General features: G+C 36.1%; 2 protein-coding genes across 2 annotated transcripts; one reads left to right on the top strand and one right to left on the bottom strand.

Moving 5' to 3' along the window:
* Positions 1–9549: 9549 nt before the first annotated feature.
* On the bottom strand, positions 9550–11684 carry LOC146934487 (tRNA/rRNA methyltransferase (SpoU) family protein). The gene has a single exon (XM_085706383.1). The coding sequence runs from the start codon at positions 11588–11590 to the stop codon at positions 9827–9829; it is 1764 nt and encodes a 587-aa protein (XP_085562509.1). The 5' UTR covers positions 11591–11684; the 3' UTR covers positions 9550–9826.
* Positions 11685–11778: 94 nt separating this feature from the next.
* LOC146934486 (6-phosphogluconate dehydrogenase family protein) lies at positions 11779–13750 on the top strand. The gene has a single exon (XM_085706385.1). The coding sequence runs from the start codon at positions 12604–12606 to the stop codon at positions 13615–13617; it is 1014 nt and encodes a 337-aa protein (XP_085562511.1). The 5' UTR covers positions 11779–12603; the 3' UTR covers positions 13618–13750.
* Positions 13751–16846: the final 3096 nt, after the last annotated feature.

Raw genomic sequence — 16846 nt, 5'->3', positions numbered from 1 at the left:
ATCACAATCTCATAAAGTAGGCTTGTAAGGTGAAGACTACACCACTTATAACATGTGTTCATGTCATACTTTGTCCGATGTAGTTAAAATATCATTTTCCCTATTCTCTCCCCTTTTATGTATTTAAATCAAACATATTTATGTATTTAAATCTCTGTTTCCCTCCCCCTCTCCGCCCTTGAATTGAACCATACATACTCCAAGAGAAAGAGACATTACTGAATCCCCCAACGTTGTGAAACTCTTTGTCTTTGCATATATCTTTTTTTTTTCAAGATTTGTCTTTGTATTTGTAAGCATAAAAAGATGAAGCATGGTTTATATATTAAGAAATGCAGTTTGCCGTTCATGTGTAACTGCGTCATCTATTGTTGTTATTATCCTTATTGCCGATATTGGAAGAAAAAACATCCTAATGCTTGGAATACTCATCGTATTTATGTCGTGTCTTATCAAAAAAAAAAATCACTATTTGTGCAGCATTGCTACATACTACAAACAAATAGCTTATAAACCAAACAATTAGGTTTAAATCGTTAATGAACTCCTCCAAGTGAAGAATTATTTAGAAAAACATGAGTTTAGATTCTTTAGTGGAACAATTCTTGACTAGATTTTAATTGGTTTCCGACCATATTTTGAATTATCATGACACATTTTCCTTGAAATCAGAGGTTAGAAAAAACAAATAACTAGTAACTGCATTTAGCGTGAATTGGTTTAACATCCGATTTCAATTGAATAGAGGAAGTTGCGGTGCTATTTTTTATGGTTTTTTTTTACAGATTACCTTTAAAGAATGGTGAATAATTTAACTACCAACAAAGAGAATGTGTTGAAAAATGTATGATAAAATATTCCTCTTATATTTATGGGTTGATAAATTACCCACCATGGTAACATATGTGTCACTTTTTTTTTATAAGCCACGTCTATTGTCGTGAATCTGTCCAAAAATACTAGATTGAGCAGTGCTAGCGACAACCGCTTCGGCACTCGCTCACGCACACTCGATTGAATAAAGAGCCACGTCATTGCTCTATTCTTGGATACCGGTTCTTTTTTGTTTAACATTTTTTACCTTTAATTTTTAATTAATATTTTAATTAGTTGGTGGGCAAAAAGTATCACCAAAAATGCTCATCTGCCATTATCACTATCTTCCCAACATTTGTTCTGTAATTTTGTCCAGATTCATGAAATATTTAAAACCATCCAGGGTCATAGATTCACAATCATTTATGTAGTTTTGTCCAGATTCGTGAAGGGTGGATCCATACTCCTTTCTCTATTATTTTTCTTCGATAGCTTATTGCTTTGATTGGATGCAACAATCAAAACCCAGAATCAAAAGTAATAAAATTCAATCAAAACTAGAAATCAATCAAAACTCCACAATATCTCTAAAATTCAATCCTTATTATTTTCTCATGTTTGACTGTGAAGGTTGTGGCTTGACTTCGGTGATTATAGTGACGGTTTGCTGGGGGATTTGAAGTGGGGATGGGGTGTTGTTGGACAAAGGTTTGGACCTCTAGTGGTTGGGTTTCATGAATGATGTTGACTTAGATGATTATTGTGAGGGTTTGGTGTTGGATGCAGGTTTGGACCTCCTTTGTGGAGATTGATGGTGGACTGATTTTTACAAAAGACTGGAAGAGGGAGAATAACAAAGCAATGGGGGTTGTTTGGCGTTTGAAGGAAACAAGGAATTAATTAATAATGAAAAAAAAAAGTGTTAAATGAAAAAACCTATACAACCCGTAAACCGGTCACCCCTTTTATAAAAATTGTAACGTGGGCCAATAGGCTAGCGAGTGTTAAGCAGCGATTGTTGAATCGACTGCCGCTAGCATCCCTCTACTAGATTTGGGAAAGTTTAGCATTTTTCTTATCAATATCGATGACATGATGTGTGACCTAAGATAATAATGATCAGGAGGAAAAAATTTCAACTCACTCGTCGTCTTGTTTTTTTTTTTGGAAAATGCTACCTCTGTCTTAAATTAAGATTCTAAATTTGGATTTAACTAAAAAGAATTATCACACGTACTTTTAAAATTTCAAAATGCTCATAGACATAGATTTATAAGATTTTCAAAAATCAAAAGTTATAGTAAGAGTGAATAAAAAAGCATAATAAAGTAAATTCTAAGGTTTTATCACAAAAAAAAAAAAGGGTACAATTTTTAAATCTTTTAACAAATAGCAATTTTAGCTTCATATGTCTTCTTAAGAACATTTACTCCACGTATCTGGAGTTATAATAGTCCTCTTTAAATTATATCTTCTTGTTCTTACTTTTTTTTTTAAGAAGTTAAAATGAAATATATTAACTCAACAAAGACCTCAGGTTCGATTCTCTCTGGTGTCAATTTGAGTGGGCTATTTAACTTCTTAAAAAAAAACTCAACAAAGGCCTTCCTAGCACAAGGTGTGCCAATGAATAATAACCTCAAAGACGATACAATGTAAAAAATTTACAAACAAGACAAGAGCCTGCACCATAATACAACCCGGAAACAGAACAACAATTAGCCTATGTCTAGTAAAGTAAACGGACTAAGCCACCAACCATGATAATTAAAGGGAAGAGTGACAAACTTCACCTTCAACCACTTGAAAGTTAACAGCTTAATCCTGTCCACCACTTGCATAATAGAGCTTTCCTTTGCATTAAAAATTCTATTGTTCCTTTCCTTCCAAATTTCCCACATTGTCGCAAACCAAATCACCTAAAGAATAGATTGCCTCGACTTAGAGACACCACATAACAAATTGAACTGATTAAAATGCCCTTTAACATCATAAGGCAAGGTCGAAACTACTCCTAGCCATTGAAAAATGACATTCCAAACCGAACCAAAAAGATTACAATGTAAAAATAGATGATTGGATGTTTCAATAAGACCACAACCACCACCACAAATTTGAGCATCAAAATCTAAAAACATGACGCCTATGAAGATTATCCTTTGTAGGAAGCCGATCACGAAACAGCCGCCACACAAAAAGAACCTCCTTTCAACGGAACATCCTTATGCCAAATGGAATGCGTTGGCAGCACATTATCAACTTGAACCTGAGCAATGAGAGTATTGTATGCACTGTGAACTATGTAACAAGAAGAAGGATCCGCATTCCACTTCCACGTATCCCTTCAATGAACCTGTAAAGAAACACTGTGAAGTAAAAGCCTAAACTCCCCTACCGACTCCTCCTCCCACACAAACAGCATACGCCTCCACCTCCACGCCTCACCCTCTTCTCCCCACCCTAAAGCTCTCATTGATGCTACTGACTCCCCCTTTAATAACGACAACTCATACAACCTACTAAATCTATCACGTAACGACAACTCTCCCACCCAAACATCCGACCAAAACAATACATTATTGCCATCACCCAAAGAACGATTAACATTATTATGAAACCAACCCTCCAATCGCAAGGCCGCTATATTCCGCCACCACGCGGAACCATCACTCCCTCCAACTCTTAAGTGACCGTCCTCCAACCCATTCCGCGCCACCAACACCCTAAACCATAAACTATCCCTATCCACCAACACCACTTCCCTAATAACGCTAAATTAAATTCTTTTAATCTCCTTACCCCCAAACCACCAACCTCCTGACTCCGACAAACAGATTTCCAATCAACCCAAATGATTTTCCTGTGGTCCCCCCCCCCCCCCCCCCCCAAAAAAAAAAATTATTAAAAATAGATTCAATAGAGGAAACAATACCTGGCGGAGCCTTAAAAAAAGAAAGAGTATAAACAGGCAGGGACGATAGGACAAACTTCAGCAAAACCAAGCGACCACCCAAAGACAAGTGTTTCGACTTCCAACCCGACAGTCTAGTATTAATACGTTTGATGAGAGGATCCCAAAACACCTTCTTGTTCTTACTTTTAATTGCGATCTAAAAAGACAATTTTTTTCATAAAAAAATAAAAATAGAAATCATGTAGATTTTTAAAACAACGTAAAAGTTGGATGACTTATAATTTTTTTAAAAGACTTTAATAATTTTATTACAAAAAGACTTTAATAATTAGAGAGCTCATGAGGGGTGAAGATCCTCTCCATTTATTATCCTCTCCATTTCTACCATTTGGAAAGATAAAGACACATAAAAAAGTCAAAAGTAATTAATCATGGTGGGACCCACATTATGGTAGGACCCACTACCTATTTTATGTGTCTATCTCTCTCCAAATTGCATACTTCCATTTATTTTCTAAATGGAGAGGATCTTCACCCGCTCATGAGTGAGAACGGTATAACAAGGGAGCTCGACTCAAAGCATTGAAGAAGCAAGAGCATCTCAACCTTTTATAGTTTCTATTGGAATTTGAGGTGAGTTTCCCTTCCCCTTTCCATACATGTTAGAATTTTAAAAGAATGTAAGCCAACAATCGCAAATACAAATTATATTATATTATTACATAACAAAGAATGGATCAAAAAGTTGTGTACATTTAAGTTCCATGAGAATTGATAGATCGTGAGGGGATTAAAATTTGTGAGAATCAGTGATGAACTATCTTCATTGTTGTTTAGATTTTTGGTTTAGGTTGTCACTTTATGCTTCACGACTGATAAGATAACATTTAAACAGTTAAACGATTGAGGATATGAACCTCTTATTGAGATTAACAAATGTTTCAACTCATCACGAATCATTCAGCTGTAAAGCACAATCAACTACTTGACAAAAAAAAATTATACCCCAGGTTTCTTCCCCCTACTTGTGTACTAATCTCATTTCTCAGTGGTCAAGAAAGCAAACCCTAGTGGCCTAAATCATGATCAACTACTAAGGCAGAATACATGAGTCTTGCCAACACTGTTGTGTAAGATTTGTAGATCCAATCCTTGCTCTTAAAACTTAGTCCCATTTATTACTCATACTCTTCTATGTAACAATTTGAGTATTGTTGCACTGTTGCATGTATAACCCTATTTTGCATGTAAAAGCAAAACACAAGGAGTTTGATATCTTCTTTCTTCAAGAGAAAGTCACCGACAAGAGCTTGGTTGTCAAACATATTCTTGCAGCTAACCAAAATCTAGACAAATCACAAAATATTTAATGTAATAAATTACTACAGTGATTGTTTTAGGTATCTAAACTTAAATCAAATGAACGGATGTGATTTGGTGTCAAACTAAACTTTGACACTATGATATCAATTGATCTCATCTAATAAAATATCGTGAGATAAGCATTAAACATAGTTCAGTAATAAATTAAGGGGAATGCCCCCAGACACTCTTTAAGCAACCCAAATTTAGTAATTATTTTTGTAAAAATTCAACTATTACAATTTCCAATGCATTCAAAACATAACTTTTCATTAAAAACTTTCTATTTAAAGTGCTTAAAGAGTGCCCCGGAGGCACTCGTTAATATTTCCCTTGATGGGTCTTAGGTGAACTATTGGAACGCACCAGATTGAATATTGGGAACCTGTCAAGCAAGTTGACTAATACTTCATGCTTACGTGAACTTAGGTGTAGTGAATAAATATATTTTTTGGCAGCTTTTTGAAAACAAAAAACTCTAACAATAGAAATCTGCAAATCCTTTTAATGTTCTGCAGTTAATAAATTGAGTTGTAGAGGAAAAGAGACAAGGAACTGGGTTTTTTTGTATGCAACTTAATTCGAACACAAATGCTTGCCGAATTACACACAATTTCCTCTATGATAATTTGAATTTTTTCGCTAATATTTCATCTATGGTAATTGTACATATCCTCCTTACATGTTTACATAACCGTTTATCTCCCAGATACCAAAACCTAAACTTTCCTTTCCTCAAATTTAAATTTCCTGTTCCAATTTCTTTTTCTGGGTATACAATTTAGTTTTTTTGAACAATCAATATGGGTATACAATTTATGTTCTGGAATAAGTTTTGTTTGGACATTGTTATTGGTTCTGCTATACACAGGTGGTATGTTCAGAAGTTAATGGAGAAGTAAAAGGATGATTGTTGAGGAACTTTAGAAAAAAAGTTGAATTTCCTGATATGTTGAATATGATGTCAATAACGTGCTATAACATGATACACAGAGATGTTGATTTTAACAAGGACTTTTCATTTCCATTTTATGCCTTGACCTCGGCTGGATTTTTAGAGAAAATTCTCATCAATTACAGATCTAGTGGTTTTAATTTCAACAAATTTTTAGAATTATTCTCAAATTCAAGATCCATTGTTTGTTGAATTAAGTTATACCGATAATTTGATGAAAGGAAGGAGAAAGAGTAAATGAATATTTTAAGATGTGGGTTGTGAAGAGATTATAAGAATTATTTAAGGGAGGGTTTTTGTTAGAGAAAGAAATAGAAGGAAAATTAATGTGAAAGGTAGGAAGAAGAAGAAGATGAAGGTGATGGAGAGAGGAAGAAAGAGAGAGTCTGATACTGTGTACAATACAAGGTTGGTCCCCTATACTTTGCTATTTACTTTTAACTTTTATTAATTTTGAAAATATAATACAACCACCCACCATGTTTCGTGTGTCATTCGTGTGTATGTTTCTCGCACCATATAGCAATTCCCTACTTTTGAAAATATATTAATTTTGATCACGTTATAATACACAAGATGTTCTTGAAGCTCACATACTCTCTAGTTTAGCTTCGACAACTTCATATATGGACCATGAAAATCATATGCTTTAACTTCTACTTCTTAGACTTAAGTATTGGGATGTTTCAATGAGAAAAAGCAATTCCCTAAAGGAGAGTTATGTTCCTATAAATACCGCTTTGAAGAATATAATCATTGAGAGATGAGATAAGATTCGTACAGAGAGTCTTTGAAGGGCTTGTACAATTCTACAAACATTGACTTGTACAGATGGTCAGGCACCGCCTAATTCAAACTTTTGGGATTAAGATCAATTATTAACAATCCCATTGTCCTTGAAACAAGAACCTCACTGAGAATCGTTGATGAAGACTACTATACGAGGATAATATCTTAGATTAGAGGTTCGTTCCTTTGATCTTCAGATGATGATCTATCCAATAATGTCTTTTGACAATCTTGAAGTATTCTATTATATAGTATCGATCAGATTGATAGATATAAGTCTCAACTATATATCATACACGTTTCTTCTTGTCTTCAAGATACCAGAGGATGGACTTGAATAATTGTCTTGTAGATAGATCTACCAGACACTTGATTCCACAAACACTCATCAAGACATATCACGCTCAGACGCTCATTGGCAATTCTTCATATGCTTCACTCCAAATAATAATAATAAGAATGAGAACTTGGATAATGTTCTTTCTAATTAAGCTTTCCATAGTTGTTGCTTGGACTAGACAAATGATTCTAGATCAGGTGATGTTTCGACCAGATAAACGCTTTGACCATACTTGACAAGATGAGACGCTTCTGGATTTGACGTAGCTTGTGGAGTTAATTTCGATTCCTTTCATTACACTACACAATGAATCTTCTTATGTGCTCGATAGTCGATTTGTCGTCCTCCCCAAGAAAGATAGCATAACATGGAATTTTGTATCCTCTACAGAGACACTAAGTTGTTCACTCATTTAGGATAGGGCTTATAATACATACGCCCATCCATGAGTTTCAGTTGTATCACAAAATATCTCTTGATTGTATCGACTATGAGGTCGGAATCCAAAAACTGTTGTCCTGGAGATCTAATGCAACTAGGTGGTGCCACACATTTTCTATAGAGTTCTAGAAACTTTGTTAACTTTGAATCTGCGGTGGAGGGTTCCCCATTGCCGCTCTTGAAACACAATTAAGGAAGAGGACAAAGGAGTCCGACCAATTTTAGGGTGGAAAAAATAATAACAAAAGAAAAATTATGTACAGAAATATATTTGGAACAAAAAAACTGTAAAAGGGAGCTCATTATCCTTTAGTATTTTAAGCCCCTTTGACATGATCAATCTTTGACAAAGTTGGATGAATCTGTTGAAATGCATTTTGTTTGCTCTTCTTTCATCTTCTATCGTTTACATATGATATTTTGTTGGAATGTAATTTTATTTTATTTTTGTAGACAAAACTGCATTTATTAGCAAGTTGGTTGAGTTTCAAACACATAAGATATATCACGAAATTGAGAAAACCATTGGATAAAAAATCGTGGCAAGCAAATATTAGAGAATTTTCATCCATAACACCACCTGTGCAGCTGAGCAAGCAAAGGTTATTCGTAGTGACAATGCAATAAAAACAAGGCACGAAAGAAAAAGAAAAAAAGGCAAAAAAAATTCTCGGCGGTGAATGACTCAAGGAGGCATTTGAAAAATGTATGGTCTTTTTTGTTGTTAACAATGTATCATTTGCGCAACTGTAGAGACTATTCCCTCAAGTTTTGTGAGTCTAAAATGGGTAGCAAACTCTCAACGCAAACTCTCAATATTACAATGTTTTATTACAACATTGTAATATGAATGAGATTGAATCAGAGACAGCAAAATCAGAAAATGTTGGCTTACTATAATGAATTCATGATGATAAAGGTAGTATTCTATTACGATGATGGACAGTGAAGGTGCTGAATCTTCTATTCGGGGAAAAATATAGACAAATTCACCAAGGGTGGCTTGTACTGTAATTCAATACATGCAGAAGTTGTTATTAAAAGTTATTTTAAGGGTCAGGAATGAAAATGGGCCACACACCACTTGTGATATCATTCCTATAGATGTTAACAAGTCATTTGAAAATTAGGAGAGTTGGTATCGTGACTCTCCCTCAAAAAAAGAACATGAGTTTGATTCTTATAGTCGCTTATTTGAGGTGTAGACCAACCATGTAGAAGAACATGAGTTCAATTCTTAGAGTCTCTCTTGTGTTCTCTCCGCAATCTGATCTCTCCTTCTCTCCCATTTTTATCTCCCCCAGACTTCGGTTTAACTGATTTACTGCTATAGCATTTTGGTGGTCGTCCGCTACGCTATCCGTCATTAACAACATAGGTTTCTGGTCACAATTCTACCGATGTAGTATTCAATGAATCAACAAATAAATTATTGATCATAAAAAGGGTAGGCTGATCACACAATAATAACTCCAACACTTGCACCAAGGCAACCCTTCAAATTATTGACTATAGAAACTCAGAAACCTAAGTGGAACCAAAATGAGGTAGCCAATGCAGGAAGTAACAATATCAACATGAGTTAATAGTACTTAATAATCTCTTTCAGAACTTCAAACTTTAAATAGAAACAAGAGAGATGATTGAACAGGAAAAATGCAAGTAAACCATGCTTAGATGTTGTTATAGAGTCAAGGGATTCAGCTAAAGTTAGGACAATAAGCAGGCAGCTAAATTCATGTTATATAGAGGCAATTGCCGGAATTCAGGACAAGAAAGAACCAGCTAATAAAACTAAATTCCTTCACAAAAAAAAAAAAAAAACTAAATAACAGCAAATAAATGACAACTATACATTTTCATGTTATAAATCTAAAAAATTCACATCAGAAACTTAAAATTAAACCAATACACCTAGAATTTAACACAATATAAACCCATGAACCAATAGAACTTCAAATTGATAACCAAAAGAAGCCTCAACCTCAACTCACAAATTAAGTGATTCTTTCTCTTTGATTTGCAAACTGGTATCTAGTATATTGAATAATCAAGTTAAAATGCGGTCAAATTATTGAACCAACTAATCCAATATACTGAACCATCAAGTTAATATGATTATTTCTTGATCAAATGATAAAAAAAAAGGAGAAACTACAGTGCATGAGACACCAAGAAAACAAACTAAATAAATTGAGACCTTGTAGTTTCACTCAGAAATCTGTCTATTCGCGTCCGGCAAAGAATCTACAGACCTTTTACCAATTAAATGATGAAGAAGCACACCTGTTGCTACACTAACATTTAAGCTTTCCACAGCCAAAAATGAAAGGAACTCTTTACCAGGGCTCTCGCAATTTAAACCGGTACTTTCACCTTCTAATTCATCACTGGTACTTAAGTCTGAAGGAATATTACCAGCAATTTTAACCAACTGAGTACATGATCTCTCCACCAAAGGCCTCAAACCAGTGCCCTCACTGCCCAAAACAAGAATAGTCGGTGGACCAGGTTCAATCTCATTCAATGAAATCGCTTTAGAGGAGACAGAACCACCAAGAACTCGCCAACCATTTTCGGCTGAAGACACTAAGAATTGCATCATGTTTTTGCAATATCTAAGTTCCATCAATTCAAGTGAGCCTGCACTTGCTTTGCTAACAACACCACTCAATGGAGCTGAATTCTTTGCACATAAAACTATACCAGTAGCTCCAAAAAAATATGAAGACCTAATAATTGCCCCCAAATTCTGAGGATCAGTCACCTCATCCAAAGCTACCCAAAGAGAACCCTTTCCTTCCTCAATAGAAACAGGTTCCAATTCATGTATTTTCACCATTTCAAGTGGTGAAGCATCTAAAACCAAACCTTGATGAGGTCGGTTATCGGTTACCATATTCAAATCATGCTTTGATTCTTCTTTTATACTTAAATTAAGCTTTTCAGCCATCTTTAGAACCCTCTCAAACCCTTTCTTATCCTTCTTCTTCCTATTGTTGCTACTTAAATCCAACCCTTGTTGCACATACAATGCATAGAATTCCCTTCTTCCAGCTGATAATGCAGCCAAAACCGGACCAACCCCATATATTCCTTCACCAACAATCTTAGGCACAGTAGATTCAGTTGCCTCTTGCCATGTCTTTCTACCCCAATTCTCATTCCTATCCCATCTTCGAAATTCCGGTTTTTCCAATCCACCTCTGCCTCCAACCACCCCTTCAAACCTGTTCTTTATGTTATCCCACCTTGGATCATCAACGCCCTCCTCTACCTCATCCTCTATTTCATCATCAACTCTTTCCTCAACATTATCATCAACTTTACCATATCTATCAGAGCGTGTGTTGCTAGCGCTCCTCCTGTCATCAAATTTACCATATTTGTCAAAGCGCGTGTTGCTAGTGCTCCTCTTATCATCAAATTTCCCATACCTGTCAAAGCGTGCGTTGCTAGCACTCTTATCATCAAACTTCCCATATCTACTACCGCGATAGTTTCTATGCTCTCTACCATTCTCAACCAAACCATTCTTCCTTTCCCTATCAGAAACACCACCTTTTGCAGAAAAGGCTGATTCCCGTGATCTCGGCTTAAATTCTGAAACTGTTGGTATCTCTAACCTATCAACTGATTGTTCCCAAGAGGACTTAACACTCCCCTTCTTAGCTGAATCCTCTTGAATAGAGCTTCTAACATTGTTCCTTTTTGCTTTCTCAACCATTTTATCTTCCTTAACTTCATTTGTTTCTAACCAAGGAAGTTGCTTTTCGGCACTTCTAGCGGCACAGTACTTTCTAGCAATTTGTAGCATCAACCCATATCTGGGGTTTGTAAAGATGGATTTTTTATGAGAGGAAAGTGGTGAAAATTGGATTTTTAAAGAGGAGAGTGAATTGAAGCATTTGGGTTGCGAAGATATTTTGGATACGAGTGGAAATGCTTGGGTTTTGGAGATATTGGTATACATTGAGATAGGAGAAGAAGTGAAGAAGTATGAATTGTTGAAATGAGAGTTTCGGTGAAAATATCTTATCTTCGTTCCATTCAAGTGAAATTAGGGCATTTTACAGACTCCATTGACGGCGAGTAGTTATCGATTTCAGAAAGAATGGAACTAAGCTGAACGACATCGTTTTGTATCCTCCCGGTTTTATTATTATTATTATTTTTATTTTTTTTGAGGGAATTATTATTATTATTATTTCAACAATAGTTATTTCCAAGAGGAATAATCTTTTTCTCTCAACCTTCTTCCATTGAAGAAATTGATAATTAATAAATGAGAATATGTAAGTGGAAGACAATTTGAGATATAAAAGTTGTGTGTAAGGAAATAGTTTTAGGATGTTTGCAAGCATCACACGTTCAAGATTTTCTTCTTGATATCTATTGATGGGTTAGGTCAACATATGTCATCAGTGGAGTGTTGTACTATCCATAGATATCGTCTTATGATTCCACTATTTTTCTATTGATGAAGTGTGTCATATTTGTCGTTAGACATGTCTGAATACTTTTGAGGAGCATGCAGTTCATTGTAAGGAGTTTCCAACTTTTAAGTATATACATGACTTTGATAGGAATGCGAACATGAGTACAATGGAGAAGGATACACATGTAAACTTATCGACTGACCCAATATATAGAAGATCAATACTTATCCACAGATATGTTGATACACCGACTATGAATGGGAGGAAATCACGCACTTATGAACTTCATCGGAGTTTCATCACTTAAAAAAACGTGGATGACAAACTTTTTTATTTTAAGAAGTAAAAGTCGAACAAATATTTTTAATAATTTAACCAAAAAATTTGAATATTTATAATGATCACCACGACAAAAATATAAAAATAAAAATTATTTATCCCAAAAATAACGTTTAACCCATCAATATTTGCTCTCAAACAAAACAAAAGGAGGATAATTTCGCGGCGAAAATAATAGATATATAATGTGGCAAATAAAAGAAGAGAGATGCCACTTCCATTCCTACGTTTCCGTTCCCTCTACCGCCGCATCAGCCACTCTCACACTCACCTCCTCATTCTCACCCGCCACTTCATGGCCACCTCCGAGCCCATAACCCCATCAAACACCCGCCTGGGCTGGATCGGCACCGGCGTAATGGGCCAATCCATGTGCGCCCATCTCATCCGTTCCGGTTACACCCTCACCGTCTTCAACCGCACCCCCTCCAAAGCCCAACCACTCCTCGACATCGGCGCCACCCTCGCCACTTCCCCCCACGCCGTCGCATCACAATCCGACGTCGTTTTCTCCATCGTTGGTTACCCCTCCGACGTTCGATCCGTCCTCCTCGACCCAAACACCGGCGCACTCGCCGGTCTCAAATCCGGTGGCATCCTCGTTGACATGACAACCTCAGATCCTTCCCTCGCCGTCGAAATCGCCGACGCTGCATCAGTTAAAAACTGTCACTCAATCGACGCTCCCGTTTCCGGTGGAGACCGTGGCGCAAAGAATGGCACCCTAGCAATCTTCGCCGGTGGAGATGAATCAATCGTGAAAAAACTTTCTCCATTGTTTTCATCATTGGGGAAAGTGAACTACATGGGAACTAGCGGAAAAGGTCAATTCGCGAAGCTAGCGAATCAGATAACGATAGCTTCAACAATGGTAGGGTTAGTGGAAGGGATGGTGTATGCACACAAAGCGGGACTTGATGTAGGGTTGTATCTGGATGCAATTTCGACGGGTGCGGCTGGTTCGAAATCGCTTGAGTTGTATGGTAAGAGAATTCTGAAGAGGGATTTTGAAGCAGGGTTTTATGTGAACCATTTTGTGAAGGATTTAGGGATTTGTTTGAAAGAATGTGAGAAAATGGGTATTGCTTTGCCTGGTTTGGCACTTGCTCAACAGCTTTATGTGTCTCTTAAGGCTCATGGTGAAGGTAATTTGGGTACTCAGGCTCTTATTTTGGTTCTTGAGCGACTCAACAATGTTTCTCTTCCACCTTCTGTGGTATGAAATCATTCTGTTACTGTTTGTATAATAAGAAATTTGCTATGTTGCCAGTTTTATAGTGTGCTGTGATATGATGTTGAATAATAAAAATTTTGTTATTGAAATTATGCTATGGTGGGTTCATTCCTTTTGAATATTTTAATGATAGGGGTTTAAGATGTTGTATCCTACATTTTCTTTAGCTAGAGAGAATATATACTGTTGACGCGGTAATGGAGGTTTTAAACAATGAAAATAATAATTTATATACTCATTCTTGTGCTGAACAAGGCAGTCTAGAGGGTTTTTTTAGAAGAAAATGTGGGCAATATACTGTTTTAAATTTATGAAGCAGAGTAATAATGAATTATAATATCAGCTGAATCTAGTTTTATTTGATCAATCTTGATCATAGCCTATAATATGTGTGCTTGTTAATATGTTATAGTTTTAGTGTATCTTTGGATTGATGGTGAGATTGACCAAATTATGGCGAGCCATCTAATTTTAGAGTTATTGTTGGGTTTGTGATAGGAGTTTGTACTATTGGGAGTTTTTCTTCTATTTAATTGTGTTATGCACAACCAAAACCTCTATTAGACGAATTCGTCGATTCAGGCCCTGACACAAGTCTGATCTACTGGGGAATGGAACATATTGCAGAGGTCAGAGAGTCTATGCTGGCTTAGAATGATGGTGCAAAATTGCTTGTCTCCGCCAGATAGCTATACATGGCATGATGAGGCCTTACCTTGTGGCGCTGCTGCTGATCGGCAATGCCACTTGGTAGAAGAGTGTGAAGGAAGTTGAATGACAACTATTGGGATTTTCACGACTGGGGTTGAACCTAATTGTTGTTTTCAATGGATCAGTGGGTAAATGAATGGCTGTCCATGGAGAATTTGGGTTACCGGTGACCAGCGGCTGCCACTTGAGAAGCTAATTTTCAGGTGGTGGTTGTGCTGAAAAATGGGACACTGACGCACTCTTGCCTAAGTGCTATGCTTTTTCCATGCTAGAGCGAGCTTGATCTACAATATTCACTACCTAAATTCAAAGCAAATCACTTGCTTTTAATTTAACTTCACTCACTCATATACCTTGACGTAACTTTGTGATACACATTGGAAAGACAGAAAATGTCTGTTGTATTGTAGTTGGATTTTTTATGTTATAATTTACTTTAAAGTCGTAATATTAATTTAAGGAAAATGATAGTTGGTACGGATGTTTTGTATAAGAATAGTCACGGACGCGTGCAAAAGGGATATTTCCACGCGCTGCAGTTACTCTTTCTAGAGAAAACAGGATTAAATTAAATAAATAATAATAAAAAAACCTTAATAGAAATGATACCCACCGTTATCAGAAACGAAGACTACTGCAATATTTCCAACATAATCCACAGAAACTAAAATTAGTGGCTCAAAACCATGCCGTCCATTGCTTTATGTAGTATAAGTCAAAAAAATTCCAGCCACATGTTCAATATCATCTAAACAGAACTCAAACAACAAACTGAAGGAGGAAAACTGAAGTTGGGGATTTTCCAATTTTGGTGTGATAAGAACCATTGGAGAACATGGAAAGAATGGGAAGAAGGAGAGGATGTGTGTGTCAAGGAAGAGGATTTTCCAATTTTAAGAATTAACATGTAAATTTGTTGAAGAAGATGACTTATCCTGAAGAAAAGATTACATGATGTGGTGGTTGGCAATGATTGAGCGACGGAGGACGAAAGAGAAACTAAATGGACCAATGTAAAGCTTTAGGTTAGAGGATAAAGAATACAGTCTTACTTTTCCCGATTAGGTATGGCGGTCGGAATTTGGTGGGTCCTGGTTCACGTGGATCATGTGATTTCACACCCTTCTGTGAAATTTCGTATAGCAATTTCCGTACCGAATAGCAGTTCTGTTAATTTAAATACATTTTAAAAGAATTAATATTCCTTAAAAAAAAGAATTAATATTATTTTTTTTGAAGAAAAATAAAAAATATTATTATTATTAGTAGTAGTATTAATGATTTGTTGCACGTTTTCTATAATCCGGTCAAAATAGAACATTTAGGTGGTACATTACTTAGTCAATCAAAATTATTTGTGGCCTATTTACTTGGAAGTGTAAGGTTGTCAATCCTAGTTAATAGGTTTTACGGTTTTTGTTTGAGAGAAAAACGTGCAACTTTAACATGATTATATAATGAATATGGGTTACCGTATATAACAGTGAAGTACGAGGGGTTACAGGAGACTTCAGGTTGTACACTAAATTACGTAGCAACTATATACATAATACACTTAAATATATTTGTGTGCAATATATAAAGCAATTAAGTTCCGTTGAGCATCCGTGTACTAGCTATGAGATCAACTGTGTATCGGGTAACTGACTTATGGTTTGAGACCAATTGGCAACGGACCTGTGGTGGGCGCGAGTTACTCTTACTTCCTGTGTTTTAATATGCCTCGGTGAATATTGATAAGTCTACTTACTCCTTGTTCTATTTTATTTAGAGCTGTATTTATTTGTTCTTAATATTTTCTCTTCAATTTATTATATGTGCTAATTCTGTGTCTAATTTTTTCAACACTCTGGCGGTCTTGCGTTGTAAAGAAGATGAAAGAATCTGGTTGAGGTTGATGATATTGTTTTGTAAATGTTTTTCCAAAACTACCGTTTTTATGTTGTGACATGTTTTACAGTCAGCATTCACTGAGTTATACACTTCTTGCCCTTGGGATATTTCGTTTGTTTATTCTTTACTTTCGGTGATCTCTTTTCAGCCCTGAAGTCATGGAACACAAAAAGATATAGAAACAATTTTTTCCATCCCCATGCATTTCAATTAATTAATTAATCAAGAAAACGTATTCTTACACGTAAAATATATATGCATTGAAAAGTGGCTTAGGCTTATAGCAAAGCACAAATAAAGTGTTGGTGTTCGTTACTTTTAGGCTGTAAAAGTGGCTTAGGCTCATTGCAGAGAGGTTCTGCTGGTTGAGAAAGATGGAGCAAAATTGCTTGTCTCCGCAAGATAGCTAGCCATGGCATGACAAGGCCTGAAAGTGTGCGACTTGTAAGGAGTGGCGATGCCGCTTATTAGCAATGGCAGTTGAGTGTCAGGGCCAGTTGAAACTTGAAAGCCAACTTGCAATGGAGCATTATGAAAATTTGGGCTACCGGTGGACTGGCGGTTGACGCATGAGAAGTTAGTTTTCAGGTGTTGGTTGAGCCGGAAAATGGTA

This window comes from Medicago sativa, chromosome 4, assembly GCF_051527215.1.
Source record: "Medicago sativa cultivar Bolivia chromosome 4, Bolivia_mono, whole genome shotgun sequence".
NCBI classification, from domain to species: domain Eukaryota; kingdom Viridiplantae; phylum Streptophyta; class Magnoliopsida; order Fabales; family Fabaceae; genus Medicago; species Medicago sativa.
Note: the sequence above shows the minus strand (reverse complement) of the source record. Positions and strands in the feature narration are given on the sequence as shown.

What these genes read in the sequence shown, in the direction of transcription:
- LOC146934487 (XM_085706383.1), bottom strand. Translation starts at nt 11,590, where the DNA reads ATGTATACCAATATCTCCAAAACCCAAGCATTTCCACTCGTATCCAAA.
- LOC146934486 (XM_085706385.1), top strand. Translation starts at nt 12,604, where the DNA reads ATGCCACTTCCATTCCTACGTTTCCGTTCCCTCTACCGCCGCATCAGC.